General features: G+C 43.3%; 1 protein-coding gene across 4 annotated transcripts in view; it reads left to right on the top strand.

The window, feature by feature from the left end:
* Positions 1-1,033: 1,033 nt before the first annotated feature.
* The window catches only part of CXCL12 (C-X-C motif chemokine ligand 12), a 62,952-nt gene continuing 46,816 nt past the window's right edge, over positions 1,034-17,169 (top strand). The window contains exons 1-4 of one of the 4 annotated variants that reach the window (XM_074232656.1): positions 1,034-1,221; positions 9,225-9,342; positions 12,440-12,526; positions 15,512-16,919. In XM_074232656.1, the coding sequence (XP_074088757.1) occupies positions 1,161-1,221; positions 9,225-9,342; positions 12,440-12,526; positions 15,512-15,605 (360 nt within the window). In that variant the 5' untranslated portion in view covers positions 1,034-1,160 and the 3' untranslated portion in view covers positions 15,606-16,919. Of the gene's footprint in view, positions 1,222-9,224; positions 9,343-12,439; positions 12,527-15,511; positions 16,920-17,169 lie in introns of those variants that run through there. The other 3 variants (XM_074232657.1, XM_074232658.1, XM_074232659.1) reach the window with 3 other exon arrangements.

Genomic DNA, 17,169 nt, shown 5'->3' on the forward strand with positions numbered 1-17,169 from the left:
TATCGATTTTATTAGATTGCTTTCTGTCCAGGGGAAGAGGAGGGAAGGGAGGGAGAAAAATGTAAAACTCAAAACCTTGCAAAAACAATGATTGTTGAAAACTACCATTGCACGGACTTAAAATAAATAAATAAAGTATTTAATTGGGGGGGGGGGGAGCTATGGATGACTGAGGCCAAACAAAGGGAGCCGGCCTTTCAGGTGGTTAGTACGTGGAAGAATCCGCTTTTGATAGTCTTTATACCTCCATCATCCAACACCTGGCCCTGTGAAAGGACAGGGTCCCTTGGGTCTCAGATTACCATAGAATTCTGTAGCAGCAATGCTGCAGCCTGAGGATCTGGGTGCATCCCTGGCTGTGTTAGATCTGGATTCATAGGGCTTATATAGATGAGAAGCATAAGCGGCATTTCCATGTGATTGGATTCCTTTGTAAGTTTGTAGGTTATTCCGTGGAAGGATCCTTGGGCCTCCCCACCTTGTCAAAGGGATCCACGGTACAGGAAAATGATGGAGAAGCCCTTATCTGAGGGTCAGGACAGAGTCAGCACCCCAGAAACTGCTCTCCCCCACCGCCTCCTCAATGCAGCCGTTCAGGGAGAGTCTCTGGAGCGGTGGGAGTAGGGTGGCCATCCTGATCCTCCCTCCTGCCCACCCCTAGGTGTTGCGCCCCTCGCGGGTCCTCTCTGCCCCCCCTCCTTCCTGCTCCCCACCCCCACCCTGGCCCCCCCTCGGGGCCTGCTTGCTCCCCGGGGAGCAGCTCGGGCCACTCGGCGTCCTTTGCCGCTTGCTTTCGAGTCTTTCTCGACTCTTCTGGCCAGTGTCTGGGGCGGCTGCGGCGGAGAGTGTCAGTCTTCTCTGGGCACGGTCCAAGAACGTTCATAGAGGAAGGATGTAATAACAGGCCCCGGGCAATAAATCATGCTTCGCTACTCCCCTCCCCCTGCTCCGGGCCCTGCCCACCCCTGCCCCCCGCCCTTCTCCCTTCCCCTCCCCTCTCCCAGCCCCCCGCTCGCCCCCTCTATAGAGGAGAGGAGAGGAGGGGAGAGGAGGGAGCGTGCAGCTAGCCGGCTCGCACTGCGGCAGGACTTTCACTCTTCTCTGGCCTGGGAGCCCTCCAACAGCTCGCGGCTTCGCCCTCGCCTGCCCAAGCCGGGACCATGGACGTGAAAGCGGTCGCCCTGGTGGCCCTGCTGGTGGTCACCCTCGCGCTCTCCGAGGGTAAGTGGGAGCCCCGCGCCCCCGCCTCCGCGGGCCGGCCGGGGGCATCGCCCCCTCCTCGGGGGACCAGCCACCCCGCCACTAGGTGGGTACGCTCTGCCCCTCCGGTGGCTGCCCCGGAGGGCAGGTGAGCCCCCAGCGCTTCACTCCACCCCTGGGGAGAGCGGGCCCCCAGAACACTGCTGTTTCTGCGAGTCGCGCTCTTGGGGGAGCTGCAAGATCTTAGCCCAAGTTGGGGGGCGGGGGGGGACTTTCGCAGGCGAGCTAGGGAGCTGCCCTCCTCCACTTCCCTCCGGGCGCGGGGGCTCTGCCACTCTGGTTTCGCTTGCACTTGGGCAAGGCTGCTCCAGACTGGGGACAAGACAAGCACTTGCCTTGCCCTGTTCTCCCCTCCGCGATTGTCCCGAGGATGCCTTAAATGAGGCTCGCGAGGGGAAGAGACTTTCACCTTGAAGCGAGAGAAGCTCTCTTTTGCTGATGAGACGGACACGGAGATGAAGGAACATTTCTCTCCGCTCTGGCTGGAGCCTACCCTGCTCCCCCAGAGGTCTAGCTCCTTCCAGGTCGTTTCTTGTTGATCGGACTAGGGAATTCACTTGGCTCTATAAATATATCTGTAACCCAAGAAAGGGGGGGAAACGTTGAATTGAGAAAAGAAAAAGAAAAACTTTGGATCCCATCTCCTAGTTTTATTTTCTCCAAAGGAAAAAGAGAACAAAACTAAGCATCTTGTAATTAAAAACAGTGACCTTCCTTCCTCTCCCCCCCCCCCCCCCTCCAACCGCAGGGATTTTTTTTCACTTTCTGCTTTAGAATAACATCAGACTGCACATGTGCTGGCTTTGCCCAGCTGCTGCCTGCGGTTCCAGCTGTGGGCTCTTCTCTAGCCCCGGCGTCCTTACGCTGTAGAGCTGTGCCCACGAGTTTTCTCCATTAGGTTTTGCTTCGCTCAGGAGTTCCCCCTACTCGGGACGCGACTGAGAGCAGAGGTTCTATCTAAGAAAGGTTCTGGCTGGATCCCTCTGTCTAGGATGCGGCTTCACCTCTATTTCTTGTCCCACTCTTCCCGTTTCCCCGTGGGGGTCCCGGGCCAACCGGCAGGGGCAAGTGATTGGCCGCGATTTGGGGCCGAAAGGGGAACTGAGTTAAAAATAACTCAGACGAGGATTGGGGCTCCTGGCGAGATCCCAAAGCACCTGGGAGAGACTGGCCGGAAGGTGCGTCTTGCCTTGGGCTCTGGAGCACACTTCCCCGGCCAGGCAAACCTGCCGGCCACGAGCACTACCTGTCTGGCTAGAAGGAGCTGCCTGGTGCTGGGGGGATTTCACCCACGCGAAGCTCCTCTGCCTCCCTGCCCCCTCCCCTCCCCTGACCTTAGGGAAACAATGGAGGCGAGAGCCCGGGTTGCACAGCTGTTGGGATTGCACAACCTTTGAGCGGCGCAGCAGAAACATGCCCACCAGCCTTCCCTCACTAAATCCGCATCCCCCGCATGTTCCGCTGTGGAAGGGTCTTTGGGCTTCCCCGTCTTGTCAAAGGGATCCGGGACCCATTTAAAAAAAAAAAGAGGAAGAACCCTTTCTCTAAGGGGGGGCTATCAGGGCAAAGTCAGGGCCCCAGAAGGTGGGATAATGCTGTTTCAAAAGGCAGGCACGTAGGTTTGGGAGATACAAGGGGGCTGATCCCTGAATTCTACAAATAGGGAAACGGAGGCCCCGACGTCTACGGACCTATCTTAAGTGGCAGAGTCAGACTTTGAACCCACCCAAGCTCTTTGACTTAGAGGTGCAGTGGGGGAGGAAGCTTAGATTTGGATTCCGAGACTGCTCCTTAGCGCCTTCCTCTCTCTAGGCCTCAGTTTCCCCATCTGTAAAAGGAGGTTGAACTAGATGTCCCTGGATGGCCCTTCCAGCTCTCACTGGAGCAGAGCACTCCCTCGGTTGCGACACGACACGGAGTGGAAGAGCCAGCTTTCACTGAGGGCTGATTTCCTTCCTTTGGCGTGGGGGCTCCGCGTCCGTAAGCTCGGAGGCACGCTGTGCTGAGCTGCCCAGGAGGCGGCCGCAGTGGGGGCCGCCCTCGCTCACAGCCAGATCCCCGAGGGTGACCCAAGGCGTCCCAGGCAGAGCCCGGGCTCAGAACGCCCGGGAGCACCCCGCCGTGCCCTCCCCCAGTCCCCACCTGCTGGCACAACCTCCTCGGGGGGGGGGGGGGGCAAGGTTCCCCGGCTATTCTGAAGGGCCGCAATTGGGAGGTTTCATCTCCCAGACGTTCGGCCCTTGAAAACCTCGGGGTCCGATTTCAGCGTGTAAAGGGAGAAAGCGAGAGCAGAGAAAAGCGAGGGCAGAGGAGGGACAGACGGGGAGGCCGGAGGGACAGACTGGATCGTTTGTCCCAAGACTGAGTTCGGGGAAAACGCAATTAGAGGAAGCCAAGCGCCCCTCGAGCTCCCCGGGGCAGCTTGTCATTTCTTTGGGGGGGGGGGTCTAAAAAAGTCAGAATTTGGGGAAATGGCGAATTTTGTTTAGTCTCGCTAGTTCAGGGCAATGTCTTCGGCTACGAAAGCACGAAAATGGGGGGGGGGGCTCTGAGGATTTGAATGTGGTTTGTTTTCCCCAGACTCGGGGTGGGGGGGGACACTTGATGACCCTGAAAGAAACCAGGGTGGGTGCGGCTGACTGTCAAGGTCCGAGTCTCCCGCTGCCCCCGGCTAGAGAAGGACCTTCATTCCGTTATCCTTCCCCAGCATCTTCCCAGAGAAACGGGGCAAATGTGTAGCTCTCTGCGCGTAGTTCGAGGTTCCGCAATACTTGTTGGTCCAGAAACGTGGGGCCGCTAGCAGATGGGCATTTGTCTTCGTTGTAGATGAAAAGCATCGTTGGCAAAGTCACAAATGCAGTCCAGAATGACCCCGCTCCCCAGCCTAACTCCTCCAAAATTTGCCCAACCAATCAGCGGGAATTTATTCAACGATTTCTGTGTTCCAAACACTGATGCGAATGAGATGAAAACGACAATGAGATCTCAGTGATTGAATATCGTTTATGGTTATTGAGAACTGGGGGCAAGGGTGGAGCGAGAGGCAGCCGCTGACCCTCCAAAAGATTGCACACTTCGAGAAGTTTCTTTCCTGGGGTCACCTATCCTTTCTCCTCTGCACGCAAGTCACTCAGAAGTTGAACCAAGTCCCATAGAAGAAAGACGTAGGGCCTGGAAACTTCATGTCGTTTGCGCTAGCTTGGCTCAGATTTTCTGCCCCTTAATAGAGGCACTAGCATTTGGGCATTTGACGGAAGTTCTGTCTTCCTGATGCACCAGGTCTCTCCTGTTGGGGGGGGGGGGGATTAGGGCGTTGTCCATATGAAATTGAGAAATTTGACTATTTCCTATACGCTTAGCAGTAGCCTCGTGATCCTCAACTGTGAACGTTGGCTTCCAGTCGGGAGACCTGTCTTCACAAGGTCTATCAGGGACAGGTTTGCAAGTCTCAGAATAAAATGCCCTATATTAATATGTTGGCGTTGTTCACCTCTTCTTTGTGTCTTCCCCTTGCCCATGCACATTCTGGAATATTTTTGGTGTAAGAGGGATGTTTGGTTTAGATTAAGATTCGGTATGAGGCTGATGAAGACCTAGGAGAGATGGACATCTCCACCCTAACCCCTGAATCCGCTCCTAAGTATTGTAGCAGAGCAGACATGCACCAGAGTTCTGAGACTTGCATTTGAACCCCCCCCCAGTGACTTAAGTGACTTAACTTCCCTGAACCTCACATTCCCTTCCTATAAAATAAGGATAATAATACCTGAGATACTAACAGAGCTGTTTTGCTAAGATACCTCTAAAGCATTATCTAAGTTGGTGAAGAGTTGGGAATAGAGGAAGAAAATTAGCACTTTAGTGACTGCTCTTCTAAAGCCAGGACCTTTATAAAACAGTGCTGAAATTGGACCTGGGGGCTCCTGATTGATTTAATTGATTTTGTTTTTTTTACATAAGAGAAACAAATTGAGATTATGCGTTTCTGGTCTTGGTTCTTTGATGACTTTTTGTTTTAAGAATTTAAATGAAAATAATTTCAACACAGGTATCAACACTACCATGGCAAAATGTAATGTGTGTGTGTGTGTGTGTGTGTGTGTGTGTGCATGTGGTTGATTTACTTGTTTAAAAATTAAAATAATGATTTTTTTTGTTTCACTCTCCTCTTATTATTTTGACTCATGACAGAGGGCATTCTGATAATGAGTTGGCATGATCTCCATACTAGGGGGACTCAACGTTTCTCTACACTTAATGAGTTGCATATATTTAACGAAGCAACTTAATTTCCCCGGACCTCTGTTCCTTGTCTGTAAAACGGGGTTTAGGGAGGACAAGATGGTCTCTAAGGTGCCTTTGAATTTTAATAGTCTATGACCCTATTTATGAGGATGAGAATGGGGGAGGAGAAAGAAAATCCAGGCTCACCCTGTAATGCTGGGTGAAACCCACACAGGTATTTCTGTCATGGAACAAAAATGATCCCAGACAGCTGCAGGGCAGAGATCACCTGGGTTTCCTGAGTTGATTTGAAGTATTCATAGTGTAGTACATACATCTGTGGCCTCAAACACCTTTGACTTACAGAGGTTAAACTTCGTGGTTACCCAGGCCTCAGGGTTACCCAGAATATGCAGCTGTGGCTGGGGCCAGGGTGTTTGACCCATTACCTCCTGCTTGTGAGGTGGGGACTTCTTTGCACTGGAGCTGAAACCTGATGACCTGCATTTCCCTTTGGAAAACTGATCGACGCCTTCTCTTTCCTTCTTTCTGTGGAAGACTAATATTCCAAATGTCCTGGACACTGGACAACATCTATTTAGAGATGAGACAATTGAGATGGGACCTTTCTAAAAGTATATATTGACAGTTAAGCTAGATGAAATGCACCATCTGCCCCCAGTATCAAACTGGATAAAATTCAGTTTCATAAATATCTAAGTAGTAAGTTGTTTTTTATTTTTTAAAATAAAATAGCACGTTATATAGAACACTAAAGCACCTTTTTAACATTATCTCATCTGAACCTCAGTAATCTTGTAAAGTAGGTGCTATTATTAGTTGCACTATACAGATAAGGATCCTGAGACAGAGGGAGGTTAAATGATTTGCCCAGCGGCATGCAGCCAATAAACATGTGAGTTGAGATTTGAACCCAGGTCTTCCAGATTCTAAGTGGTAGTGCAGTGGATAGTGCCCTAGCCTTGTAATCAGGAGGATGAGATTTCGAATCCAGTCTCAGACACTTGTCACTCACTAGCTACCTCGAATCCAGGGTCATTTCCAATTGTCCTGATTCAATTCACATGCTTGTCATGACATCATCACCTTGATGTCATGGTCTTCTTCGAAAATGAAGGACACACATTAAGTGTGGGATTAATATACTAAACAACACTGCCACCAACTGGATTCAAAAGTTTCAATCTCTACAAAATCTCCCTCTTGGGAAGAGGTTCAAGATTTTCTGGGATAGAATGAAGCAAAACAACAGCTTGATAGTCTTCTTAGACTTAGTCACGAAATGGCCACTTTCCCTGTGTTGAAAACAAAATGTATCACAGCTTTAGAGTTAGAAGAACCTTTTGAGGCTAACTTGTCCTGGTCTTTCATTTTTAGAGATGAGGAAAATGATGATCAGAGGGCTGAATGAAAACATAACTCTTAAGTACTTGCTTGGCAGAATTGAAATCCAGAACCTCAAAACTCCAAATACAGTGCTATTTCTAGAATGGGGAAAAAACCTAGCCATTTGCACTTCTGGTGGGGTAGCTTCCCTTCGAGAAAAGAAAAGGATTCTTATTTGAGATTTTGTTACTGGATGGGACCAACTCAATCTTTCCCCTCTCTGCTTGATGCAAGGATTATTAGGCCAAGTTGATAAATAGCTATTATGCTTTCCTTGAGATAAAGATCTCATCTTCTTACTGGTAGCAACTATTGCCAGTTGAAGCTAAACTTTGATTTGTTGATCTCTCTCCTGTCTATCCATCTAGCTATCCATCCCCTACCTATTTTTCTATTTCTAGCTTATCTATCAAGCTATCTATAAAATTATTTCAATGATGAGACTTTATAGCCTTCCCTACTGAGTAACAAAGGTGAACTTCAGGAAGTAGTTCAGAAGGCAAGCCAACAATGCAACCTTGATGACTGGGCATCCTTAGCAGAAGAATAACTGTTCTTTGAGAAGCAAGATGGTAAAGAGAATAAAGCATAGAATCAGGAACTGACTAGGAAACCTGCCTCAAGTTCTTACTTACCATTGTGAACCTTAGAAAGTCACTTTGCCCAATTTCTTCATTTATTAAAAATTCAATGATCTGGAATATCCTTTCCATCCCTTCTATCATCATGCGATTTTATGAAAAGTTACCCTCTTCTCTGGACTTCCCCTTTTGCATCTGACTTAGGCAGGGGCCCTAGAAACTGAGAGTGGCAATAAACTTTCAGGTCAGATGCAGAGGCACCATCCCTCTCATCTCAACAGAAAACAGAAATGGCTCAGACCTACAAACAAGCTTTTCTCTTCGTGGTTATCAGTCAGAGTTTGTGTGACCTTGGAGAATAGCATGTTCTGTTTATTCCAAAGCTTGGAATTGAAATAAACTATTCTCCCCAATTCAGACAATCAATCAAAATGAACAACACTAGGCTTTGGAAAGAAAGGAATAAATATTCTGCACCCCACCCCCAAGGCTGCAGATGCTAACTGTAGCTTTGACCCAACTCACTCATTCTGAAGATACTGGATATGAAGTAGTCTCCCCAAGCCTCTTGCAGTTCTTTAACCATGCACACTTTTTTTTTTGGACTTGAGAAGTAAATAACTTCAGATGCTGGTCTAATCCCTGATGAAAGAATCCAAGAATACAAATAGCCTGGAGTATTAAGGAGCATTTGAATGAAAAATGAAGGGAGGAGGGGGAACCCACAAATTTCTAGCCCCTCCAGGGCCTTCCAAGTTATAGACACTGGGGATGAGTGGTGGATGTCACAGAAGCCCCTTGCTAATTTGCACTAATGAATGTCAATTATAGTATTTTGCAGATTGGTAAATTGGCAAATGAACATAATAAGAGAACCCAGGAGGCTGCTGAATTCCTTGGGCTTTGGCTGAAGAAAGAGTACCACATCTGGCTTTAAGCCAGAGGTCCTAGGTTTCTCAGCCTACAGTCTAGGGCATGGTACTCAAAGTCTCTCCCTTTGGATAGAAAACACCAAAGTATTTGTCTTTTTACTATGGTTTCAAAGGATTTGAAGATGGCTCTTAGGTAACCTCTTTCCTCTTTGGAATTAAAATGATCAAGAACCTGAGTTCAAACCCCCGTTTGAGGTTTATTATTTCTGTGGCCTTAGGGAAGTTACTTACTCCCCCTGTGTCTTAGGTTCCTAAAAATGAAGTAGTGGGTCCCTTTCAGCTCTATGTCTAGGAGCTTAAAACTTGGAGATGCACCAGGGCGCTCTGACATTGGAAAGTGCCAGCCTGGAACCTGATAAAGAGACTTATTTTCCTTTGGAATTGTGGAAATAATCCCTTTTGCTTCCTCCCTATATCTCCTTTCTCATTTGCCCCAAAGGCAAAATATTTTTACAAAGGAAAACATAGGAGAAAAGTACCCCAGGAAAGTACCCCTGATGTTAGTCTTTATCTTCTCTAATTGCTAATAGCACTAGGGGGCAGACAATTGGGTGCCTCCTTATTTTAAATCTCTTCTCCCTTCTTAGGTTCCAAATTCCCACCTGTTCTTTTGTCTCCTTAAATTGCAAAAGCTGAACTTAAGACCCTCAGATGCTCACCTGGGAACGAGAAGTTTGTGCCTTCTCCCTTTGTGCTGGTTATAAACTGCACCTTTTTTTTTGTCTCTGGTCCTTAACCTCTCCTATCAGCTTTAGATCCTGTTTGCTTCTAATGGGACTGAGAGCATAATGTGAAACCTCTTTCTCATTGCCCTTTCTAGGAAAACCGGTCAGTCTGAGCTACAGATGTCCCTGCAGATTCACAGAGAGCAACGTAGCCAAAGCCAACATCAAGCATCTCAAAATCCTCAACACACCCAACTGTGCTCTCCAGATTGTGTAAGTTCCCTGGGGAATGGTTTCATTGAGCAGCCTGGGAAAGAGTGCCAGGCAATGGTTGATGGCCTTTTGATACTTGCAAGATAAGGAAGACCCTGCTATTATCTCCCAGGCTCTATCCCTTTGAGAGGATCCCCTAAAATGCAGTGAGCTATCCTCATTGTGATCATTTTGGGCTCTACCCCCAACACATCAAAGACCAAAAGAGCAGTTAGCAGAGTGCTTGGCTCATAGTAGGTGCTCAATAGATGCTTTCATTCTTCTTGCCATTTCCTTCTGAACTCAAACTCCAATTCACTATGAATCCATGGACTTTTCTTATATTTATTTTCCTTGGTTTTAGTTTCAAATGACCTCTGACCTAAGAGCCAAGCAAAACGTATGCTCTTTGCAACCATAAAACACAATTGGGAGATGTGGAAGGAACATTACCTAAATCTAAATAGATCATTACCAGAAACCTTGGTCAATGAGAACCAACTAACAAAATCAACCAATAAAATATTTATTGATCGGTTATATTTCCCTAAAACATCATGCAAATAATGAGCATCTTAATTAATTTCAAGCTGATCATTTTGTTAAATCAAGATAGCATAAGTTAGGAACAAAGGTAGCATAAGTTAGCTAAAACTTGGTATTCACCATTTCAGAAAAGTCTTCTTTTTTTTCCTCTTCCCCTCTCTTAACTCACTTTTAAAATTAAGATATTTCAAAAAAAAAAAATAAGATATTACAGGAAGGAAAGGAATCTGGAGTGGTAGTAAATGAGGCAACAGACTATTAAAGAAAATATTTGTAGCCAGAAAGACATCCTTCATCCTCAACATTTGGGTTCCTTGTATTTGTGAAAGAAAACCCAGAAGTCATTTGTCCACTATTTCCAATCCATTTTCTTTTCCTTCATTCTTCTTTTGCTAGTATTAATGGCTTAGTAAGCCCTTATCAATCTTTGTTTCATCTTAATCAAAGTCTTCTCTTGAAAAGATATGAAAAGTTCTTCTAAAAACCTGAAAAGGAATGCTTTTCAGAACTTAACTTTTCCTCCCAAATCCTAAAGCATGTCATTTAAAACAATTTCCCCTGAACCCAGTACAGTCAGTCTGTCTTCTTGTGGTTTTTTTGGCTTGTTGTTCATGACTGTTAAAAGCTAAATTTCTTCTTTGTTGAGTTTAGTTTTCAGTAAGCATCCCAAAGGAACTCTTGAGTTGTGTTTTGGGGGAAAATATATTGCCCCAAAAGATAATTCCTGAAACCATCATTGTGTTCATTTCCCTCTGATGTGGAATCATATAAATATATTTTTTTTGTTTTTAAATACAATGTGTCTTTTCCCAAAGTCTCAGTTTTGAAAAATACTCTAACTGATGTAACTTTCCATTCTCCAGTTTACTTAATTTCTGTTTATAGTAGAGTGAAGATTTTTATAGAAAAAAAACATAATCTGTTTTATTTTATAAGACTTTCAGGCAAACGTTACTTTTATTTTCCCTGCCACACTCCATTCATTCAGTTGTCCTTTTGTATTTGAACATCAGGTTTGAAATTTTCCATAGTTAAGGGTATCTGCAATGGAGAATACCATCCAGATCCAGAGAAAGAATTGAGGAGTTTGTTCAAAGACCAAAGACTATTACCTCTAATTAAAAAAAAAACTATCTTACGTAATTTTTCTATCTCTTTTACTTTATTTTTTCCTTAAGGATATGATTTCTCTCTCAATACATTCAATTTGTATCAACGGATAGCATGGAAACAATGTAAAGACTATCAGACTGCCTTCTGCAGAGGGTGGAGGGGAGGGAAGCAAGATTAAGGGGAAATTCTAAAATTCAAAAATAAATAAATTTTTTGAAAAAACTATCCATAGTTCAGTTTGTAGGGGAAAAAATCTACCAAATAGTTACAGTGAGATATCAAAGTTTTGGGAAAAACTCATTTCAATTCTTCAAATTCTCTGGAGGCTTTTCTCCTGGGATGTATTGACTTATGCAGGCTACATTGAACTGGCCTGGTGATAGTTAAAAAAAAAAAAAAAAAACAGATGTTTTGATGAGCCATTTGCCATATAAAATCCTTGCAGAGTCCTCTTCGTTAAGTCAACCAAATAACCTGTTTTCAATGGCACAGGTCTAGTGTAGAACTAACTGGCCTGCACTTTAAGGTTTATCTTATATTTGGACATCAGGGCCTCTCACTCTTTCCCAAGATTGACAGCCGGGGTTTCTGGCCCGGCAATGCTTAATTTGGAATGTTCACATAAAATTCTAGAACTTATAACTTGATGATTGCTGAAAAAATAAGATCAAGTATTTGGAGTTAGAAGAAAGATAAAAGTTGCTTATTCCAACTCCCTCATTTTACAGATAACAGAAACTAAGATCCATAAACATCAGATGATTTGGGTTTTTTAAATATTTTTTAATTTATGAAATAAAACAAACATTTGCCTAAAACAGACAAAAAATGTTTCTACAAGAAATTGCCAATTTACCTTGCACAATTTGCTATTCCTTTTAAATATACAACAAAATTATCACAGAGAGGTCTATTTTTCCTTTATCCGGTCCCATCCTAGAGATGACTACTATTTGACACATTTTACATATCTATCTACACACACACACACACACACACACACACACACACACACACATAGATATATAATTGTTCTATATAAATTTTTACCTCTCAGTTCATTCTCTGCATATAAAGTCTTTCTTCATATGTCTCTTTTAGTTAAATTGGGTATTCGTAAAAGTCACACCTAGTAAAAGGCCAGACTGAAATTCCAATCCAAATCCTTTTTCTGTTGTATGATGCTGGCTGCTCCTGTGCCCCAGGGATGTCACTTTATCTTTCAAAGGGAATGCTATCACTGAGCAGAGATGAGAATAGGTAAATAGGTTTTACAGAAAAACAATGACTTCTAAAATTAATACCTGTATTTTAAAAATGATTCTGAAATGCTCACTTTGAAGACATAGTGTCTCTTCGATTTCATTGTTGATCATTTTTATCTTTCTCCTTTTTTTAACTGATTTTTTCCACTAACAAAAATCCATTTTTTTCTCTGGTGGCTTTTATCCTTCGGCAGTGCAAGACTGAAGAACAGTAGCAGACAAGTTTGCATTGATCCTAAATTAAAATGGATTCAAGAATACCTGGAGAAAGCTTTAAACAAGTAAGCAAGACAATCACAAAAGGACTTGCAGCTAATCCAAGTTGGAAAGTGCAAACACAGCTTACCAATGTAAAGGTTAATGGTTTGGGTGGGGGAGGGCTCCTTATTCAGAAGAACTGAAGTGTCCATATGGGATAAGGCATGAATCTATGGCAAGCTTGGGAGTTTATCAAATATGTACACAATTAAGCAGTCCATAGCATACCGGTACATTATGGTAACAGAGAATAATAGACAGAACTGGCTTTGTTCTTGCAAGTCAGATCTCTATAACTGGGGTTTTTCTACATTCATCATCATTACAAAATAGCATTTCTTCCCAGTCAAATGCTTTCTTTATTTTTTACTTTTTTTAATCCGTGATTACTTCAAAATCTATTATCCAACTCACGCTGAAGCTTTCTTTTCTTCTGTTGTGAGCCTGGGTGCATAGTCAGTTTAATGATGGTCAAATGGAATCAATTAAAAAAAAATGATGGTCAAATGGAGGCTGATAATTGAACCAAACTCCATTCCCCGCTGGAGAAAAAGGACATTTTCTAATTTGTTGGCCATCAGTATTTGGGAGGGGAGTGGTGTTGTATTGTTGTGATTGGATCATTGGAACACCCTGCTGAATATTATACAAGGAGATGAGTAGTGTCTCAATGATTTAAGAGATTCATATTTTCACTGCCTGGATTTCCATATGACATTCAGGCTAATACGATATACTGGAAATGAGGCTATTATTAATGAAAGTGAAATTAAGGGATTGGATTCCTTCAAAACCAAGACTAATCTTGAGCTTCCAAAGCTGAAGGGTAGAAAGCAACAAAGGAAAATGCTCAAATTATTCCTAGCCATCATTCCACTAGCAGCTATGCACCCAGCATCTTCTTCTGTTCCCTCCCCCCCATCCAAAAACCATGCTTTAATTTTGCTTCTACTTGTCTTTTCTTTACTGAAGATCCTACCCAAAGAGCTGTGGTAGTGGTGAGGTAAGAGCTCACTTCCATTGAATTACTGCCAGCTCTCTCCAGGATCCCTCCCTTTCCTGGTTCTTAGCTTGCCCTAGGCTCATAGTGCTTTAAAATGTTTAAAAACATCCCATGTGCTCCATTTCAGGACCATGGAGTTGGCCCATGCCTCGAGGCAACCAGATTCATATCCCAATTTTCTTGGAAATAGAAAAGAATGTTGGCCAAATGTATTATAGTTTTAAGTTCAACAGTTTTGGGGTATTTGGTCCTTAAACTGGCTCCAAATAAAAGCCAGCTCACCCAGGCAGGGCCATACAATTTCTGAGATTTTTGAAACCAGAGCATTTACCCACTAATACCCTAGATCATTAAGCAACCGCAGCGTGGGGTCTATATTCCAATCAGAAATGTTGGCAGGAATGAAATTGCTGTGGATAAATGCTTTTTTTGCAGATGACTCAGAAGGTGGCTATAGCTTTTGGCAAGGCATGCTTTTGATATATTTTTGTGCACATGTTTTGGGTTTTTTTTCAACTTTTCTTCAGAAAACAAATGTATTTTGGAATATATTTATAGTTCATCAAACAATTCATATATTTGAATTGGAGCCATATGAATGTCAGTAGCTTAAATTTCTATATTACATCCAGCTACCGACAAAATTTGTAAAAAAAAAAAATATTATATATATGTTGTTAATGTAGCTTATCAATCTCAATCAGCCATACTATATTTTTTCACTTGTATTGAAATTGTATCAAATGTGACATTATATGCACTAGCAATAAAATGGCTAATTGTTTCATGGTACCAAAAAACCTCCTGTATGTGGGAATTTGTTTATATGGAATAAAAATCATAAATTTTTTGTTTTTTTTTTTCTTTTTATAGATGGGGCTTTTGTAAATTGCTTAAATTTGCAAAGGAAACTGAACTGATGCTTAAGTGCCTTAAAAAGCTTTCCCTTAAATAGTATTAAGCTGCCCAGACAAGTTCAATTTTTAATTTGATCACAGGGAAAAGGGTAGAATTTTTTTGGGAATTTTTACCCCTTTCTTTCCTATAATGAAACCAAAAAGGTGATACCTAGCTCACTAATTTTGCTTATCTTACTTTCTCTTCCTTAGTATCCATAACATCCCCCATGTAATATCCAGTGACCTGATGTTGACATCATATTGATCTGTCCAGGGAAGCCATTCACTACATAAATCATTAAATGCCATTAAGCTCATATCATTTTAATTTTATAGTCACTTGGCCAGTCACTCTTCTAAATACTCTTAACCACCTAACATTCTCCAGAACAGTCCCAGTCATAACCAAAAAGAATTCAGGCAGTAAGTTAGGAAGATAGGAAAAAAGATGGAATCCTTTTTGTCCTCTTCCTGACATTGGTCCAAATTTTGGTTCATGAGTTATAAACAAAACTTAAATCAGCAACAAGTAAAGGACAATGTATGATTAAAAAAAAAGGTGGGCAGTCAAAGCTCTAGAAGGAGGGATGAGCAGCCTATGTGCTTCTGTGGGATGAGCATAGGCTCTCACAGAATGGACAGACCTAAGTGGATCTCAATCTATAAATATTGAATGTAATATCCATTTAGGGTTAAAGATTATTGGAGATGTTAGTTTTATATTGTAGATCATATATCACCATCTCCAATGTTTAGACTTGCTTATTCTAAGCAAACTTTTGAATAAGATAATTAGAGATTTGGGGAAGCAGTCAAAAGGGTGGAAATCTTTGCCCTCTTCCTCTTTTGGAGGGCAATCATTTTGGCATGGACTTTTAATAATGGGCAATTTATTTGAGGATTTGTTTTATTATATGAATTTTTATTGATATAAATGCTTTAGTGCATTTTCAAATGGGGGAAAAAACCCTTTTCTGGGGGCCTCCAAGCCTGAGAATACAAAAAAGATGGTGGATTGATTTGTAAGGCAATGGTAAATTTGCACAGATTAAGACAAATAACCGTTTGTTTCCACTTTGTTAATGGTTCTACTGGTTTTATCTAAGGGGGCGCAGACAAGCAAGAGTGGGGAAAAAAGAAAAGATAGGAAAAAAGAAGAGAGAGAAGAAAAGAAAGGCTGCTCAAAAAAAGAAAAACTAGTTTCCCATTCCAGCCCTGGAGAGATGGACCCCCTTCCCCCTACAATATGCTCTGCTATTTGTCCTCGGCGATTTGTAAGCTTGCTCTAACCTCCCACACAAGGCTGCTCTGGTAAAGAAAGAAACAGCCGGACTGGCACTGTCGGTTGACCTTGTATCTGTCTTCCAGTGACTGAGCAACTCTGAGAGCCCTGATGGTATGTGTGCTCTGTTTGAGGCCTTTCTTGGCCCAGTTAACTTATGAAGAAGTTAGTTGTCTTTCAGAAATGGGGGTCGTGATCTGTAAGACCCAGCCGGCTTTCCCCAGACTCTTTTTTGCCCCTAAAATTGACTGAAAGTTGACTCCATGTCAAACTTGAATCTCTGAAGTTCATTATCCATAGCCCTCTAACAGACTCTGCAATCTTCCACTCCCAAATTGGTGCAGTTAAGGAGGCCAACCAAGCACCCATTCAAGTTTGCTTTGCATGCCTGCTGACTTGGGGGAGGGGGGAGCTATGGAGCCCCAGCTCTCACACACACAAAAGATGACATGTTTGGAGCATCAGAGCAACAGCCATGAGGACAAACTAAAACAAACAACCAAAAAAAACAAAACAAAACAAAAGCAAAATGAGAATAGGTATTAGAAAAGGTGCTCTCTTGTTTTCTTCAGCTAAGATTTTAAGGGAAGATGCCAAGCACTGGGCAAAAGCAACTTGACCCCAGTGCTTGGGGCAGGACTCACTCCATCTTGGTTGCAGTTAATAATGGTGCTTTTTCCTCCTGCTCCTGGGTTCCAGTTGCACTGATGACACACTATTGATTGATAGCTGTCTTTTCAACCATTGTGCCTAATGATCATCCATGCCCAAGCCTCCCAGCATGAAGCTCAGCCTTTTCTGTGTTACCTCAGGGATTGGGTTGATGATGTTGAAGGTTTATGTTAGATGTGCTTGCCACTTGTTGAGAAGCAGGTGCTTCTCAGAGGAATACCTCTTTCAAAGTGTCCTGGGGATAATCTACCTATTAATCTGCTGACTACTGAGACTGTGTTCTCTGTGTAATCTGTTGTGTATATTACCTTTCAAATATCATCTTTGTCATTGAAAGAGGGGGCAATGGGAACCTCTTCCCTGTGGCAGAAAAGAGCCACACTTTGGGTCAAGAAACTCCATTGTCATATGCACATATGCCCTTTGTAAGATTTCCTTGGGATGATAGGTCTACTCTTTGCCCTGGTCTCCATTCTTTTCAAGAACTGAATGAAGATGCTTCTGTCAATGAAATAGAAATCAATGGATTCATGGTTCAAGTAGTCCAGCCTTCTATTCAGGTGAAGTAAATGCACAGGCGCAAAGGGTATCTGTTGCCTTATAACAGACCTTCTTGAACCTTGGAGATTTTAGAATGAAGGAATGCCTCCTTGATTCTTTTCTTCCATTCTTTTCTTTTGTCTTCTCCCCTCCCCATTCAGTTTATTATTTTAATAAATTCCAGAAAAAAGAGATGGATAGAGTTTGGGGATATGGGATAGAAAGAGGAAGGAAAGATGAGACAAATCATACCCTGATGTAAAGGAATGC

This window comes from Macrotis lagotis, chromosome 4, assembly GCF_037893015.1.
Source record: "Macrotis lagotis isolate mMagLag1 chromosome 4, bilby.v1.9.chrom.fasta, whole genome shotgun sequence".
NCBI lineage: Eukaryota > Metazoa > Chordata > Mammalia > Peramelemorphia > Peramelidae > Macrotis > Macrotis lagotis.